We start from the raw sequence: 19,364 nt of genomic DNA, 5'->3' as shown, positions 1-19,364 counted from the left end.
TAAATAAACCTATCATACAAATAACCATACCATTAGCACCTTGAAACTCTGGGATAATTAGAATATTTTAGCAGATTTTTTTTTAAGTTGATTTGGAAAAGATAATAATTACTCACTTCTTCACAGCTTCTCCTGGGGAAAGAGAAGTCACCACTGAACTTCCAGGTTGGGATACGTAAAAGAGTTGTTGTTCATTTTTGGTTGGAGCTATCTTACACTCATGTTCATGGCCCCAGATTACAAGATCAATGAAGTCATCCAAAAATTGTTCTGGAATGAAGTTAGTACTTCCATGTTTACTCCTATACCCAGATTTTAAAAAATAAATAGTATAAATGTTCAGAGATATAAAAAATTTTCATATTAAGTATCTATACCAGTGGTTTCCAACCTTGTTTAGGCAATGCCCCACCTAAGCATCTCTAAAATCCTGATGCCCCCTCTGTGATATATAATTCTTATTATTCATAAAGTCAACTCCTATTTATGGAGAGGAAGCCGAAAAGGCCATTAACTTGCTCTAAACCAGCTTCCAAAGAACATGACATCCACAAAAGAGAAAAATAAAAGAACTTAAGGACAGGTGAAGTACTGAGGAAGAAATCACTAAGAAATTGTTTTAAAAAAAATAATATGAAGTGATATGAAAAAATAGCAAATAAAGTTTCAAAACATGTATTAGAGAACTAAAACAGATAAATATGTCACAATATATATTTACATACTCTATATGAAGCCACTAGAACCATAAGAAATGCAAAAAATTCACTGTTAATAACTCATTCTCTAATTAACCCCCTTAAAAATCAAATTGCCCCCCTGTGGGGAATGTGCCCCACGTTGGGAACCACTGATCTACACAGATCTTTATTCTCCTTTCATTAAAGAATTGTTACATCCCCGTCTGTGTGCAAGGGATTGAGAATATAAAGATATTACCTCATTCCTCCAAGGGCTTACAAATTTGCAGGACACAGACAAGTAGGAGATCCAAAAGAGAAAGCAGTCAATCTTACTTTAAGATACAAATTACGAAAGGTTTAAAGAGGAATAACCTGCTTTGGGCAAGTCAGAAAAGCATGAGCTCTATCACTAGTAAAAACCTGTAAGTTGGTTGAATTATACAGCAAAAAAAGAAAGAACACAGAAAATAAAAGTGAGTTAAGCTGAAACCTTGTAGAATAAAAACAAATATCTAAATATGCCCAGTCATTTTTTTAACATCATCTGTTTTATTACTGATTATAAAAATGAGAATAAGAATATAAGTTTGCCTAGCCATTGTGGCTCAGTAGTTGAGCATCGATTTATGAACCAGGAAGTGACGGTTTGATTTCCAGTCAGGGTACATGCCTGGGTTGCAGGCTTGATCCCCAGTAGGAAGTACACAGGAGGCAGCCAATCAATAATTCTCCCTCATAATTTATGTTTCTAACTCTCTCTCCCTTCTTCCCTGACCAATAAAAATATATTTATAAATATATATTTTTTAAAAAGAATGTTGCCCTGACTGGTTTGGCTCAGTGGATAGAGTGTCAGCCTGCGGACTGAAAGGTCCCAGGTTCGATTCCGGTCAAGGGCATGTACCTTGGTTGCGGGCACATCCCCAGTAGGGGGTGTGCAGGAGACAGCTGACAGATGTTTCTCTCTCATTGATGCTTCTAACTCTCTATCCCTCTCCCTTCTTCTCTGTAAAAAAAATCAATAAAATATATATATATATATTTTTTAAAAGAATGCTAAACTTACATAAGAGATAAGAGTTTTCCATATTAAATAAAATATCATATGCATAAGTGATTTGCAAACTCTGGTTTTATTCCAAGGTTAGTTATTATTACAAAAGACTAGCCCAGCTCACAAAGTTGCGCAGCGCCGCCCACCCAACCGCCGCCCAGCCTTGACACCGGAACCTCTCCACGCAGAGCTCCAGCACGCCTGGCCCAGCCCCCGACCCCTCTGGCCTTCTCTGGGCACTTCAAGCCCCGCCCTTAGTCCCTCGAGTCACCTCGGGCTGGTCCCACCTTCTCCAAGGCGCCTCCCCGCTCCTGCCCCTCTCTGGAGCAATGCGGAGGCTCTGCCCCGTCATGGCGCCAGAGGAGAGCATGGAACCCTCCCCCTGCTGCGCTGTGCTCCTTCCCCTGGCAGGTAGGCGGCGGGGTGCTATGAGTGCGAGCGGTGGGTGGCGAAGGACTGGTGAGGGGGTTGCTACGGGCTCTCACCCCCACCCTTCCCAGCACGGGATGTTCCCAGCTCCTCCGGTGCCTTCCCGCTTCCGCCCCGAAGCACACACAGGCAGCCTCCTGCTGATAGGAGCTAATAAAGAGCTAATATGCTAATGGTCTGGCCGTACACATTACAGCATCCCAACCATTAGCATATTGGCTCTTTATTAGTATAGATATTTGAAAACCAATGTGAGTCAAAACAAGAAGGAAAAGTTTTTCCTAACACTAATTTATATTGTTGGGAATTTAAGTAAAAATGTTCAAATACTTTGATCTAACATTCATTTAATGCAAACCAATATTCAATCAACAAATATTTAGATACTGAAGACACAGAAGTGAACAAAGTCCTTGTCCTAGTGAGGGAAACAAACAATATAAGATGTATCCTCAAAAAAATGTATACACACTTTAACAGCTGACAGCTCAATTTTAAAAATGAAATGTATTTTAATAAACACTGTCTTTATAATTATTCAAAGTGTGTGTATACATTTTTGGGGACATCCTATATATATATATATATATATATATATATATATATATATAAAATTTAAAGTGACATGGAAAGGCCTAACAGGTGACAAGCGAGCAGAACACTGATGTAAGGGATTAGCAGGCAAGGGAAGAAAGACCTAGGCAGAGGGACAAGCAGATGACAAAGGTACAGAGGTAGGAATGTGTTCAGTGAGTTCAAAACAGCAAGGAAATCAGTGTGGCTGAGCACAATGAATGCAGGGCAGAGCAGGAAGTGAAATCAGAGCAAGATCATGTACCTAGGAATATTTTTATGTAGAAAACATATATCTAGGGTCTAAAAATCAAACCCAAATCCCTTGAGATTATTGCTTAATAACTGCTCAGTTTTCTCACTGACATCACTGTTACCATCTCACACTTTTTTACTATAATGATCACACAATAAATCTTGCTTCTTCAAGTCACCATCCCTGCACTTTATCAGTAAGATTAAACTTCTCAAAATTACTAACAAAAGAGAGCTGACCCAGCTATATGTAACAATCTGGCAAAACACCTGCACATATGCACCAGGAGATGTGCATAAGAATGTTTACAAGAAGGTTTTAAAAAGCAAAAATCTGGAAATAACATAAAACATTCACTAATAGGAAAAAAATATAACTGTATACATCAGCAAAAATTACACTTTTAAGCAGCAAAATGGATACATCTTAGTGACATAATCTATATATATAAAAGCCTAATACACTAAGTGTCCGACCGTTCAACCAGCGGCTATGATGCGCACTGACCACCAGGGAGCAGATGCTCTGACCGGTAGGTTAGCTTGCTGCTGGGGTCCGGCAGATCAGGACTGGGCGAGATGGGCTGGACATGCCCTGGAGCCCTCCTGCAGTCCCTCTCCGGCCCCAATCGTGCACCGGTGCAGTCCCTCGCCTGGCCTGCACCCTCTCACAATCTGGGACCCCTCAGGGGATGTCGGAGAGCTGGTTTTGGCCCGATCCCCGAAGGCCAGGCCGAGGGACCCCACTGGTGCACGAATCTGTGCACCGGGCCTTTAGTATTGAACATAATAAGCCAGCTGCAAAATTTACAGCAAGGTTCCAGTTATACCAATGGATATATATGTGATTAAACAATGAAGAAAAGCAATGGGCCGAGTAAATAAAAACTGATGATTGTGCTCCTCTCTGGGATATGCAGCAAGAAATGGGGTCAGAGAAGGGCGCTACTTCAACTTCTTTGCTATATTTAGGCATATTCATTTTATGATGATCCTTATACCTTATGCATATGCCCTAAATATTCTTTTATAGGTATAAATGTATTTTGAAAACTTTTAAAATGCAGTCACATAAAGCATATCTAAGTCTTGCCTGATCCTGCACTGACAACTTTCAAAAAATGGGGAGCATTTTACTCAAATAGGTAAGTCTGGAAACAGAGATTTGGAGAACCTCAATACTGGACTCAACAATTTCCAGAGAATACTTTTACCTGTTCTGATGAATCACAAATAAATTAAACCAAGAGTTCTCATCTTCTTTGGGTCTCAACATTGTTACTTTTTTATTGAGGAACATTCGATATAGCCTTTCATCTGGAATGGATCCTGAAATGGACATGACATTATTTTAAAATTGGTCTCTTACTTGGTTTAAAAAAAAAAGAATATGTTTTGCTTCTAAATTATGTGCTTCTCTAAATATTTCATTTTCCAATTAGAGATATATTTGATATCTTGAATCATTATTTGCAAATGAATATGTTCCAGGTTCTTACACGTCAACTGCTGAGCAGTTAAATGCATTCAAAGATTGTTTTCCTATCAAGCATTCACAATCTGAAAAATGTGGAATAAAAATCTGAGTTTCTATATTAAATTGTTATTAACATTTCTATTTAAAATACTGTTTTCATTATCCTTTTACTATAAGCACATAGCACTTCTGATCTTAGTAAAAGGCGAAAGATTTATGCGATCTGAAGAGAAACCAGAGTATAACTTCTGATCTAACAAATATAAAATACACAGAAAGAGGGATGAGATAAAATAAATGTATTTCTAAGTAAATAGTCATATGTATTGTTTTTAAATAAAAATACTGTGCTGAATATTACAATAAAAAAATACTGTGCTGTTTAATAATTTAATAAATTTTAAATAATTCTTCCTCCACCCCAGAGGATTAGCTTAGTCTAGTAGAGGAGGCCAACACAAACAAGTAAGCAAACACAGAGATTACAATTTTAAGACTTATAAAAGGAGAAAAAGTCAGAATGTTAAAATGGGGAATATCAGTGAGGGGACAAGGTTGCTACTTTATGTAGAGATTAGGCAAGGCTTTGGAGAAAAGCCAACAATGCAAAAGCATAAGAGCTAGAAGAGGCCTAGCCTCTAAAGAGGATTCCTAGAGTGTGGCCAATGGAATAGATGGTAGGACACAGAACCTATAACTAGAGAGGAAAAGTCAAGGCATACAAAGTCTAGGGCATTGGAAGGTAGATTTATTTAAGTCATGAAGCACTGAGAACACTCACAAAACTTGTAGGTAGAGAAAAATTTTGAGGGAAAGGAGAGGGCAGTTTAGCCAGTTGTCAATTAGCTCTGAGGGAGCAGCTAGGATGCAGGCAGAAAAAAAGTGGCAGCAGGGAACCAGGAGAACAGGGATCGTCCTGGCCCACCCTCTGGCCCTGAACCCCTAAAAGGCTGTGAGAGAACTGTGTGGGACACAGTAACCTCAGGGCCAGAGAGCCGAGGCAACATTCAATACTTGACTCAGCAATTTCCTGATGAAATGAGAGAATTGCTAACTGTAAAAAGAGTTATAGACGGTATAGAGAAGGGTTGGGGTGAGAGCAGGGGGTGGAAGGTAGGCAGAGTCCAGTTAAGGAAAACAAGACAGGATGAGAGTTTGAGAGAAAATGGTTGAATGAAGCATAATGAGATGTCTTTGGTCTGAAAGTGAGAGGATCAACCATTTTCTGAAGTTATGAACCCTAACACTGTAATGATTAAAATACCAGTTCTTTTAAGAAAACCTTCTGCTCTATTACTTGCAAAATCAGACATATACCTCAACCTCATTTTTCATAACTTGAAAATATAATCATGACGTTTTTCTACTTGTTAGAGAAATTATGAAATGGACAAAGAATGTAAGCTCCCTAGAAAAAGTGTTTAAATAAACCCATCCATCATAACTGATTATTTTATGAACATATTCAAAGACAACTGAAGTAAATAAGACCTTCTAAGGCTTCTATTATACTAAAATCACTCAAAAAAGTAATAAAAACTATGTTGAGGCTACAGTGTGAAATTTTCCCCCAACTTCTCTCAGGGTACTTCAAGGTTGATTTAACATGGAATATAATTTTTATGATACTCTATACACAATAAAGCTATTTGTATCCATAAAACAAATAAAATATCAAGCTGAACTTAACCCAGGGAAAACACAATAAATAAACTTTGCACTCTAAAAATGTCATTGGTCTTTCATTCATATGGAATAAAGCCTAGCAAATAGACTTTTACCTACTGGACACTAAATAAATTGAAGACAGTGAAGTCGATAAGGCAAATTTTCTGAGCATTAGAGATGACAGCTCTAGACTAGCACTGCCTAATAAAAATATAATGCGAGTCACTAGTGCAGTCCAAATCTACAACTTAAATTTTTCTTGTGGCCACATTAAGTAAAAAAAGTAAAAAGAAACAGGTAAGATATTTTACATTTTTTCTGAGTCGTTGAAATCTGACGTATATTCGACACTGCTAGCATATCTCAGCTCAGATGAGCCACATTTCAAGTGCTCAGCATCTACATGAGGCTAGTTGGTTACTGCATTGGACAGTGAAGCTTTAGACCTTTCAAAGACTTCCAAAATATCTAATTACTCTCTAATTGTAATGTTCAGGATTCTCTAAGTCTAAAAGAAAGAAAAAAAAGAACAATAAGTAGATACTAAAGAAAAAATTTTCTTCACCGAAACTGCTATTGAAAACAAGAATCAGGTCTACTAGTTCTTATTAAATACTAAAAAAATCTACCCAAACCTCCTATCACTTTTATAGTAACTCATAGAGAATATAGATTTGCCTCATTTTTCCCCCAAACAGCAACAAAGTTAACTCCAGAATCTGATTTCCCAGTTCCTTAGACAATTAAATATTTATTGGCATAAATAATAAAACCATCTTACCTAAGCCATACAGAGCAATTTTTGTGCTTCCTTTTTGAAGCAAAACTGGACTAATGTCCACCTTCTCCACAGACATTGAACGTCCAAAGTGATTTACAAATCCAGCACAACTTAAAATATCCAGGGCACAGAGCGCGTCTGCCTACGTAAAATATTTTCAAAGAATATTACTGTATATTAAGAATAAGTAATCTGCATTTCATATTACCTATTAAAGTATATTCTATATACCAGTTACAAAAACATAGATTCTATACACCAGTTACAAAAACAGATTAACATAGTGTCTTCTCGAAACAAAATTACAATACTAAAAGTTTTTGCTACCTTTTTTTCTATTAGGAATGACCTCCAACTGGAATCATATGCTAAATGCAAAGTAAACATTATTTCATCAAAACTTACGATGGCTTGGCCACTGAAAAATAAAAGCTAGCCATGAAATAAGTGCTTTGTAATATTAAGCAGGCCTCTTAAGATGCAGGGGAAGAAAGACTAGATAACTAGTGATTTATAATATTCATTAACAGATATAACAAAAAGATATTTTGAGTTTAGGACTTCTATTATTACTTCCAAATAAACGGGTAATAAGATGACCTAATTTACACTTAAAACTATATATGAAACAATCATTTCCTACAGGTGAGATTCTATGTGATAAGAGATACAAGAGCACATGGTGAACTGTAAAGCATTGTACAAATGATAGATTTTGCTTTTTGCTACTCCTGGTTACTTATTGTTCATCTCAGCACTAATGAAATAAAAGCATACTTCACACACCAATTGTTAGTCCAGGTTTTTAAAAATTATCTGAAAAGCAGTATAAAAGCTTTTATGAATGATAAAGTCAATTTAACTTTTTAACTCTATTTTAATAAAAACTGCTTTCCACAGACAAACTAAATTGGTCATTTCTAAAATTTCAACTGTAAGAACCCAATAATTACCCCTGTGGGATCATCATGATTGCCATGAATACTAAACACTGGAATCGAAATGTTGAGATTGTCATCTTGGTAGTTCACCCATGGAAACCTTAAAAAATAAAAAATAAAAAATTTTTAAAGGTTCTGTAAGAGACAAAAGCTGTTTCCCCCCAGTATCCTCTAAAAAATAATGCATTCTAGGCAAACTGGATGATTTAAGTTGGCAAATGACCACAAGTTTGAAGTTTTAAAAAAATAAAATCAAAGGCAACAATTTATTTCAATTCAAGTTTGAAAATATGTCAAAGTACTACACTTTATTAAAGAAAACCCGTGTGGCTCAGTGGTTGAGCTTCGACCTATGAACCAGGAGGTCATGGTTTGATTTCTGGTTTGATTCCGTCAGGGCACATGCCCAGGTTGCGGGCTCGATCCCCCATGTGAGGAGTGCAGGAGGCGGCCAATCAATGATTCCCTCTCATCATTGATATTTCTATCTCTCTTACTCTCCCTTTCTCCCTGAAATCAATGAAAAACATATTTAAAAAAAGAAAAGAAAACCCTACCATAACAATGCTTATGAATTGTATAAAACAATGATATATCTAAATAATGGGACATTAATAGGTTTCAAAAACTTGAAAGCAACTGTGCAAGGTTTTTATTTGTAGAAGGGGAAGGGCAATAAACATATCCACTTTTTGGGTTTTTTTAATCCTCACCCGAGGTATATTTTCCATTGATTTTTCTCCAGAGAGAATGAAAGGGGGAGAGACAGAGAGAGAGACACATTGATGTGATCGATGTGAGAGACATACACGAATTGGTTGCCTCCTGGAAGTACCCTGACCGGGGCTGAGGACCAAGCCTGCAACGAAGGCATGTGTCCCTGATTGGAATAAAACCTGGGACCTTTCAATCCAACACTCTATCCACTGAGCCAAACTGGCTAGGACAACATATCCACTTTTAAATCCAAAGACCTAGACTAAATATTCCAGCTCTAACACTTTCTACTTATGCAACTTAATATCTCCCATCCACTCCTGTCCCTAGTCATCTAGGTCACCTTCTCAGCGACAAATGACATTAATTTGTCATTTATCTTTGCAAAATTACCTTACATCTGTACAAGCATATAAATACACCTTCTTCCTTCTTACATGAATGACAGCACAATATTGATTACTGCACCCTACCTTTATCATTTAACATATTTTTGAAATCATTCTGCACCGTCCATAAGGAGCTTCCTTGTGCTTTTTTGGCTGGACAGTACTCCACATTATTGATTATAATGTGTTTATAAGTAGTTACCTACCAATGGACATTTAGACCATTTCTAGTCTTTTGTGTTATAAATAATGCTCAAGTCAGTAATCCTGTACAAAGCTGTGCTTGTAAGAGGACAGGAAAATATCTAAAAGGGAATTACTGGTCAAAAAGTATGTGTGCCTTTTTAAATTTGATAACCACTGCCAATTTCCCTCCATAGAGGTTGTACAAATTTACATATAATACAACTAGAGGCCTGATGCACAAAATTTGTGCACAGGTAGGGTCCCTAGCCTAGCTGATGATCAGGGCCCATCAGGGCCTTCTGGCTGCCCGGGCCTTTCTTTGTTCCGTGCTGCCCCTGGAGGTCAGCACACGTCATAGCGAGAGATAGAACTCCCGGTCTCCCAGTGGAATTCCCACCGGGACACTTTGCATACTGGCCTTCTATATATAGACTAGATGCCCACTGCATGAAATTCCTGCAAGGGGCTCAGCCCTTGCAGCCGTGGCGGCTGCCTCAGCTGTGGCTTCATCCAGAAGGTCATCCAGAGGTCGTCAGGCTGTCCAGTCTAATTAGTATATTACACTTTTATTATGATAGATGGCAATGCATAATAGACAGTTTGCCCTAATTCCACCAACATAATACTTTATCATCAAGCTTTCAAATCTATGCCAGTGGTTCTAAATGCTAACTGCATGTTCAAGTTATCTAAGAAATCTTTTAAGAAATACCAATGCCCATGACACACTCAATGAGATTAATTGGCCTGAGTCTGGGCATAAGTATTTTTTAAGGTTCCTAAGTAGCTAAGTGAGCACCATAATTGTGAATCACTGATCTATGCCAATCTAATAGGAGAAAAATATTTCAGTATACTTCATTTTGTATCTCACTTTTTAAAAAAATACATTTTATTGATATTTTACAGAGAAGGGAGGGAGAGGGATAGAGTTAGAAACATCGACGAGAAACATCGATCAGCTGCCTCCTGCACACCTCCTACTGGGGATGTGCCTGCAACCAAGGTACATGCCCTTGACTGGAATCGAACCTGGGACCTTTCAGTCCGCAGGCCAACGGTCTCTCCACTGAGCCAAATTGGTTAGGGCTTGTATCTTTCTTATGAATGAGCTTCACTTTATATCGTTCATATTCTTTTAACATGTTCAAATGCCACTTGATTTCCTTTTTTGTGAACTATGTCCATATTCTTTACCTATTTTTTTGTATTAACTAGTGGATTTTTTTATTGACTTGAAAGAACTATTTATCTATTGAGGAAATTAGACCTTAATTTGGAATTAGTTGCAAATATTCTTCCTGGTTGAACTCACTTTTGACTCTGCTTCAGGCAGTTTTTGTCATGCAGAAATTTACTTTTATAAAGACAAAAGTACCAATCTTTTCTATTAAGGCTCCTGATTTCTATCATAGTTAGAAAGCCCTTTCCACATTTAGATTTTCAAAATATGTGTAACAGCTTCTCCTAGTACTTTTATTGAATAATCCCTATTTTTCATTTGAGATACGAGATGCCACCTTCATCAAATACTAAATTCCTACATATATTGAAGCTACTTCTGGAATATACTATGTCAAAAGGACATCAGAGGCAATCTGAAAGAACACCCAATGACTAAAGCTGGTACAATTTATTTGAACAAAATAGATTACAATAGTTTAAATTATAACCCAAAGGGGGAAAAATGAGTTCATACTAATAAACAAGTGAATTAGCTCCTAATGACATAGACAATTGAATAAACAAATAAATGGGAGACAAGGGACAAATCTTCCTTAATAAAGAATGACAATCAATAAATGTAGAAAGAATATGGAAAATAAAAAATCACTATTAGAACAACACAGTTATAACTGCTATAGGCAAGAGCCACTAATGAATGCTAAAATTAGTGGACAAGCTTTAAGGAGAAACAAAATAGTTGCATAGCCTCAAAATATCCCTCCCAAAATATTTTATTTACTAGTAACAGTAGTAGTTTTAACTATGGCCATAAATTCTTTGACACTCCTTCCTCTCTCTCTTGGAAGTGAAACTTAATTCCCTCTCTTTGAGTGCAGCTGGATTTAGCAACTCCATTCTAACAAAAAGTGTATAGAAAGGGAAAAAAGGAACTTGACAGCAGAGAAACCTGGCATATACCACCTTTACCAGATGATCAAGTTTAACTTCACCAGTGATAAGCCATGTTGATAGCACGTACTCCTGATCGGCTATGAGAAGGGCACTTCACCTCTGTGTGGAATATTCTTCCCTAAAAATCATAATCCTAGTGTAATCATGAGAAAAAGCCAAATTGAGGGACATTCTATAAAATATATGACCAGTACACTTCAAAAGTATCAGGATCAAGCCCTAGCCGGTTTGGCTCAGTGGATAGAGTGTCAGCTTGCAGACTGAAAGGTCCTGGGTTCAATTTCGGTCAAAGGCACATGCCCGCTTGTGGGCTTGACCCCCAGTAGGGGGCGTGGAGGAGGCAGCCGATCAATGATTCTCTCTCATCATGGATGTTTCTATTTCTTTCTCCCTTACTTCCTGAAATCAATACTAATATATATTTTTTTTAAAAAGTTTCAGGGTCATAAAGACAAGGAAGACCGAGAAACTGGTAGAGGCTGAAGAAAACTAACATTTCAACTAAATGCAATGTGGTATCTTAATACAATGTTTAAGAAAAAACATGAGCATCTTTATGACATAGGGTTCTTGGTGGATATCATAAATAAGTCCCAAAGCACAAATCTTAAAAAAAAAAAACCACACTATAATATATTCGACTACATCAAAATTAAATATCTCAATCAACAAAAGGCACCATTAACAAAGTCAAAAGGTAATCCGCTGATTGGGGGAAAAAATACTAATTATACAGAATATATAAATAACTTGTGCAAAGTCAGTAGCATTAGGCAAAAATCCCAATTTACAAAATGGACAAAGGATATGAACAGAAGAGGATATCAAAATGTACAATAAAAATTCAAGAAGATATTAGTCCCACAATTAATTCGGGAATTGCAAATTAATATAATGATGTACAGAAAATTCAAAGAACATTTACTATAAAAATAGGCTATAATAAAGGTGGAATGGCTCATTGTTGATGTGTTTATGTGTCTTTTACAGAAAATATTCTACATAAGGAAACTTTACGTAAGCACATAAATATACTTACTTACTAAAACCAAAGTTGACTGACTGGTCACTGATAATTTCAAACTGTACAGGACGATCACCCATGCAATATTTTCTTAATTTCTCGAGGCAGGTATGTAATGTTTTTCTTGAGGGCTTATTTTCATGAAAAAGATCACCACCTAACAAAATAAAGTCCACCTAGTCAGCAGAAAAGTGTTAAAATTAGTATGTTTTTTAGACAAAGTATTTCCATAGATGAAAGGTAAAAATATATATATATATAAGATGCCATTTTATATGGAAATTTAAATTTTTATATTTTACTCATTCAAGGCACCTTGCAATCTGGTTATGAATCTGACTCCAATTTAGTTTTCTCGGCCACGTTCAAACAAGCTATCTTCAAATTACAACACCAATCTCTTAACTGATGCAACCCTACGTTATCACATTTTTTCCATTATTCAAATCAAGGATAAATATAGCACTTTAATAGAACCTATGGAAGAGATAGCTAATTCCATCCAACTTATTCATTCAATTTATTCAACAATTATTCATCACTGGCATAGAAGAAACAAAACAACAAAACAAATAAAAAACAATTTTAGGGGGAAAGGAAAAAGGGGAGTTGTTGTTTAAATGGTATAGTTTCACTTTTCCAAGTTGAAAGGCGATCTGGAGACTGATTATACAATAATGTGAATGTGCTTAATGCTACTGAAGTGTACACTTAAAAATGGTTAAGATGGTAACTTTTATTCTATGTATTTTACAAGAAGGAAAAACTTTAAAAAAAAATTTTTTTTATTGATTTCAGAGAGGAAGGGAGAGGAAGAGAGAGAGAAATATCAATGATGAGAGAATCATTGATTGGCTGCCTCCTGCACGCCCCCTACTGGGGATCGAGCCCACAATCTGGCCATGTCCCCTTGACCAGAATCAAATCCAGGACCCTTCAGTCCACAGGCCAACGCTCTATCCATTGAGCCAAACCAGCTAGGGCAGGAAAAACTTTTTAAATATTTTTAGGAACTGGTTTGTGATCGAGGGACTCTTAAGAAGGACAGAATTGGCTTCTGTGGTCTTCGGGCCAAAAGTGAATATAATCATGAGGAAGTAAATGTCAGATATATCCAACTGAGGACTATCCTACAAAATAACTAGCCTGCACTCTTCAACAATGTCAGTCACGAAAAACAAAGACAAACTACATGAGACAAAAGACACATGACAACTAAATGCCAAATGCAATTCTGGCTCAGGACTTGGATACAACCTACCTGCCCCCAGAATGGTATAACAGGCATTAATGAGACAAGTGGTAACATCTTAAAATTACATAATGGTATTGAGTCAATATTGATTTCCTGGTTTTGGTAAGTGCACTATTGTTATACACGCAATTTACTTTAAATGGTTCAGAAAAGTGTGTGTGTGTAAAGAGAGTTAAGGCAAATATGGTAAAATGTAGGAAAATCCAGGTGGAGGGTAAGGAGTTCTTTGTCCTATTGTAGCAACATTTCTATAAGGCTGATATTGTTTCAAAATTAAAGGATAAAGAAAGGAAGAAAAAAAAAGGACTCCAAGGAACTAGGCTGTAGAAATAAGGCGGATTACATAGCATACATAAGCCCTACTAAATAAAGGACTTCAGAGTAAGGAAGAATTAAGGCAAAAAGTAAATATACTAACCATGGGGCTATGAGGGAGAGGGCAGTTAAACTTAAGGAATGCAGGGAAGGAAAACAAGAAAAAAAGAGAAGGAAAGGGCAAAGTAGGGGGGGGGGGGGAAGCTTGTGCCTAAGGAAAGATATATTTTAACACCTAAGAGTTAGAAAATAAAGGAAACAGGATTCTCTCTTGGGCCTTAGACTGATATTTCAACTGCCTGCCATTGAAATATTCAACTGTTTCCTTGAATGTCCTACTGGAATCTCTAAACCCAAACAGTCTAAATCAGAATTCATCACCTTCCCACATAAAGCAGTATCTCTTCCTTACTTAAAACCTATTCCTATTATTGGTACCACCATTCACCCAATCTTAACACACTTCAGTCATTGTCATCCTCTTTTCCCTCATCCCCACCTCCTACAATTAACCAATCAAAGTATGCAAATCCTATCTTTGGAATATCTCTTGTATTCACTTCCTCTTTTCCATCCCATGCTATCACCTTAAAGAGGCCTCAAACTGGTCTCCAATTCATGCTATACCTTGTTGCCAAAAGATATTCTACTGAATAGGGTACAGACTCCTCAATCTGGCATTTGAAGCTCTCCTCAATGCAGTTCAGATCACGTTTCTGGTCTTTCAAGATGCTTTCTAACAAACACATGGCCTACCAGTGAGTGGACCAGACCTGCTGTTCCCGACATACATCATATCGGCTTTCCTGTGTGCCCTTCCTCCGGCTTCCTTTGACATGTACTTTCTCTATACTCTTCACCCATCAAAAGTTCAAGTTAAATGCTACCTCCTTCATTGAACTCATCTTGCTATCCCCTTCTAAATACCATCTCTTCCTCCTCTAAAATTCCAGAAAAGGCTCTTTATAATTTTCTTATGACTCTTATCACATATGACCTTGCATCTGAGCATGCTGGATATTTGTCTTATCTCAAATTTGGCTGCTATATGTTCTTTGAAAGTAGAAACTATGACATTTCTGCACTCAGAAAATGCCCCATCAGTATTTGTAAATCTTTACAGACTATTTTCAAAAGTAGCTCCTACTTGAATTAAGGGTGCAAAGCACACAAAGCCTGCTTTGGGTTTTTAGTATATTGATATTTAAACAGGCAATGTGAGCACATAAGCATATAAAACAAACTTCAAATTTTAAGAAGGGAAAAGAGCCTGCTGAGGAACACTGAAAAACATTAAACCAAACTTACTTTATTTTCCTGGGCAAGTCTTAAAATTTCATCAAGTGTGACAAATGTATCGTTTCCTCTGACTGCATCTTTCTCCATAAATCCCAGATGAATGTCAGTTGCCACTAAAATTTTAAATGTATTTTCATCATCACTGTATTAAAAAAGAAGAAATGTTTCAATATAATTCATTAAAAGAATGTCCAAGTAAATTGAAATCTAAATTTATAAAGCAAATAATGGCAGTCAATCACTTTGGAGTAAATCACTTTTCTAGTCTTAATATAAGTTTGAATTTGAAGTATTCAAAAGATCTTTAATGTCACATAGTTTTGCCTACCACTAACTCAATACAGAACAAATGTACACAAATTTTTAAATGGTCTGTGACTGCTTAAAAAATGTAAAACCTTGGTCAAAATATTGAGCCAGCCTGCTGTTGCAGCATCAAGCCAATGGCTACAGGGTATTTGAAAATGGTATTACAATGCTGCATGATTCAGTAAACTGGGGTTAATGCAAGACAATACAATACATGTGGATGAAGATGTAAAAGAAGTCAGAAGGGAGTTTCCTGAGAACCTGTATAATGACAAGGTGTTTCGCATTAAGAGAGCACTGGACCCGTCTGTGAGGCAGCAGATCTTGCCTAAAGAGCAGTGGACAAAATATGTGAACCATATCTGAAAGAGGTTATTCAGGAAAGAAAAGAAAGAGAAGAATGGGCAAAGAAATAGTCATGGAATCAATCTGTGGATGCATCTGTCCTCAGTATTTTAATTATGTTGATTAAACCTGAAAAGAACAATTTAAAACCATCTGGGTTTCAAAGATATTTCTTTAAATAAATGTCTATTATTTTTAAAAAATGTATAACCTTGTCACAATCAGTTTTATACACTCATTTGTACCCTGGACCTGGAAGCTTTATTGTTTTCCTATTCTATTCCATAATAAAAAACCAACAGGATTTGACACCATATCTAAACTTGCCATTAGTCCATTTTGCACCACTCCAGGAAAAATCAGAATTAACTGGTTAATTTTAAAAGCCCCTCCTTTTACTTTTTAAGTAGATTTTATGCTAATAAATTAGTAACTTACATTCAGGCCCCTGAAGTTGCTTGTTTGACTCTACTCGCTAAACAAAGTTAGTGTTCTGTTAACAAATTTGGCCAAGAAACAAAACAGATTTACAGTTCTATTCAAATCTGGTAGTATTCAAAGTTACTTTCATGTGAAGCAGCAAAGTAATAGTTATTAATACTCTCTTAAACTTAATGTACCTTTTAACATTTTTACTTTATTTTTTAATATATTTTTATTGATTTTTTTACAAAGAGGAAGGGAGAAGGATAGAGAGTTAGAAACATCGACGAGAGAGAAACATCGACCAGCTGCCTCCTGCACACCTTCCACTTGGGGATGTGCCTGCAACCAAGGTACATGCCCTTGACCGGAATCGAACCTGCAACCCTTGAGTCCGCAGGCCGATGCTCTATCCACCAAGCCAAACCGGTTTTGGCCTTTTAACATTTTTAAAAATACTTTTGTATCTATGATGTCAACTTGCACATGTAGTTATGTATTGCTATCTCTGAAAAATAAGAAGCGCCCAGCCGGTGTGTCTGAACCAGGTCAGGGTTTGATTCCTGGTCAGGGCACATGCCTGGGTTGCAGGCTAGATCTCCAGTGGGGGGTGTGCAGGAGGCAGCCTATTGATGTTCCATGTTTCTATCTCTCTCCCTCTCCTTTCCTCTATCGCTAAGAAAAAAAAAAAAAAAAAAAAATCAATAAAAGTGTTTTCTGGTTTTTTTTTTTTAAGATGAAGCCAAGGATATAGCTGTCAAATCCTTAAAATAAAATAATATAGAAAATAAGAAGACTAAACACAGAGAAATTAACTAATTATTGCACAACTAAGTGAAACATGATTAAAACCCTGTTTTAAAACTCAGGCTATTTTTCACTAAACCGTTAAAATATATATATATATGTCCCGGTGCACGAAGTGCAGGGGGGCGGTCCCTCAGCTGGACCTGCGCCCTCTCGTAGTCCTTACCGCTCCACTCAACTTGGCTTGCTGCTCCTTAGTGCTGCAGCAGAGGTGGGAGAGGCTCCCGCCACTGCCACTGCTGCTGTGCTCGCCAGCCATGAGCCCAGCTTCTCTGGCTGAGCGGTGCTCGTGCACTGACCACCAGGGGGCAGCTCTTATGTTGAGTGCCTGCCCCCTGGCGATCAGTGCATGTAATAGCGACCAGCGGTTCCACCATTCGGTCGATTTGCATATTAGGCTTTTATTATATAGGATATACATATGTATATGTACATAATTCAAAATATATATTTTATACACACACTTCAAATCTTTATATGCAAGAGATTCTTCCAGAAAAGATTTCTCTTCAGAAAGTTTAAAAATGCTTTGCACACAGTTCTAATTGCTATGTACACACAGGAAGGCCTGAATATTTTCAGCTCATATTATTACGCTATGCTTCCACAGCAACTTGTGAATTACTTTCATAGGATTCTCTCACTTAAACATCAAAATTAATCTAAGAAAGACATTTTTATTCCAATTATACAAATGAAGAAACTGAGGCAAAGTTTAGAAAATTGCTAACTTGCTTAAGATCATAGTATTAACCAAGAAATTAAAACCAGGGTGAAAGACTCCAAGTCTAAAGCTTTTCCACATACCTGTTCCTTGTCCTTTTACTTATTTTCTTTTTTCTCAAAATCATTTCTAATTTATTCAATACTAGAGCAATTTATCCTCTAAAAATCTGCTTCAACAGACTTGCCTTGACTAGTAAGACTTTACCATGAAAGCTCAAGAATATTTAAAGCTCAAGAATATATTTTAAGACAAACCTAAGAAACATAAACTTACATACTATAGCAACATAATCAAACTGCTGCAAGACCCAATCTTTCAGTTAATAAAAACATAGTACGAATTTTTAAACAGTCCAAATATTCTTTTTGATGACTATCACTTCTGCTCCGTTAAGCTACTTACTGCTAATTTATTAAATATGTTTTCTTTTGGGGTGATCTTAGTTGATGGGCTTTAAAAAAACCCAGAGCAACAAAAAAGATTCCAGAAGACAGGTGCTTACAGGGCATCTGCAGGACTCATTTCTATGGTCAGGCCAGTTCCTCTAGGACCAGCTTTCTCGCCGAGTAATCCCCGGTTCTGCGCTCAAAAGTCAGAAAACTCAATCGATTCCAAATTCTAAAAACAAAATTACATTATTATAAAACACGCATTTTTTAAAAAAGCAGACTAGCAATAGTGGACGAGTCTCATTTTCACCTAAGTACCTACTGTACTTTTTAAGAATAGAAAACAGCACATCTCTCGTGCCATTCTAGTTCATGATTAAGCTCCTGGGCCACCTCCCTTTCCCTGTGGGAAGCTGTTAAACTGATGGGCAAAATGTGGTTCTGGTTTAACACACGAACAACTCTGTGTGAATGTTCAAGGAGCTTGAGCAGGCTACTCTGCAACCGGGAGGCGACCCCGCACTTCCGGCTCAGACAGCAAAGGAACGGGCTCGTTCTGTAAAGAGAATGAACAGCCGCACCCAGAAGGCTAGTGCAAATAAACAGAAACACGTGGTCTGCGGAGAATTACCCTCCGCCGCCAGCGGGACGAGTGGGCAGCATATGTGGGAGGAGAGGCTGCTGGGGCTGAACCTCTCCCACGTCCAGATTCGCAGCGCCGGGAATTCAAGCCTCACCAGGCCGCCGCCGCCACCTGACTCTCGGCGGCAGAACGCGGAACCCCCCAGGACTCCTCCCAGCCCACCCAGCCCATTCTCCTCAGAGGGTTAGCCCCTCTGGGCTTGCCCGAGATTCTGCACATATAGGAGGCGGGCACGACTCCTGAGTTACCCCACTCTTAAGTCTCTCCGAAGCCACACCATCGGGACCGAGGCTGTCTTTTACCCGGAAAGGAGTGAGATTCGTGAGCAGAAAAGCAACAGCCCGGGCAGAGCTCGCCTCTGAGATCCGCTTGGACAGAAACCTGAATTAGGCGGGAGCCAGAAGCCAGTTCGCTCCCTCTCGCGATACCTCATTGATGACGTAGGCGCCTCAAGCCCTCTTCGGCTCTCATTGGCTGTCGAGCTCCGTGAGGGAGCTGGGAAACTAGCAGCGAGGCCCCGCCCCCGCACAGGAGCC

At 37.7% G+C, this 19,364-nt stretch overlaps 1 protein-coding gene and 1 pseudogene across 4 annotated transcripts in view; one reads left to right on the top strand and one right to left on the bottom strand.

Moving 5' to 3' along the window:
* MRE11 (MRE11 homolog, double strand break repair nuclease) overlaps nucleotides 1–19,221 on the bottom strand; it is an 83,821-nt gene extending 64,600 nt beyond the window's left edge. Inside the window, exons 1-8 of one of the 4 annotated variants that reach the window (XM_070425846.1) lie at nucleotides 19,131–19,221; nucleotides 18,299–18,414; nucleotides 15,195–15,327; nucleotides 12,332–12,492; nucleotides 7,874–7,961; nucleotides 6,921–7,062; nucleotides 4,209–4,323; nucleotides 117–302 (exon numbers count right to left, since the gene is read on the bottom strand). In XM_070425846.1, the coding sequence (XP_070281947.1) occupies nucleotides 117–302; nucleotides 4,209–4,323; nucleotides 6,921–7,062; nucleotides 7,874–7,961; nucleotides 12,332–12,492; nucleotides 15,195–15,327; nucleotides 18,299–18,318 (845 nt within the window). In that variant the 5' untranslated portion in view covers nucleotides 18,319–18,414; nucleotides 19,131–19,221. Of the gene's footprint in view, nucleotides 1–116; nucleotides 303–4,208; nucleotides 4,324–6,920; nucleotides 7,063–7,873; nucleotides 7,962–12,331; nucleotides 12,493–15,194; nucleotides 15,328–18,298; nucleotides 18,415–19,076 lie in introns of those variants that run through there. The other 3 variants (XM_070425847.1, XM_070425848.1, XM_070425849.1) reach the window with 3 other exon arrangements.
* LOC139018237 (cytochrome b-c1 complex subunit 7 pseudogene) lies at nucleotides 15,690–15,967 on the top strand (annotated as a pseudogene).
* Nucleotides 19,222–19,364: the final 143 nt, after the last annotated feature.

The sequence above is a fragment of the Myotis yumanensis genome, unplaced genomic scaffold (genome assembly GCF_028538775.1).
Source record: "Myotis yumanensis isolate MYYU_CA2020_CCGP unplaced genomic scaffold, mMyoYum1.0.hap1 SCAF_10, whole genome shotgun sequence".
Taxonomy (NCBI): Eukaryota; Metazoa; Chordata; class Mammalia; order Chiroptera; family Vespertilionidae; genus Myotis; species Myotis yumanensis.
Note: the sequence above shows the minus strand (reverse complement) of the source record. Positions and strands in the feature narration are given on the sequence as shown.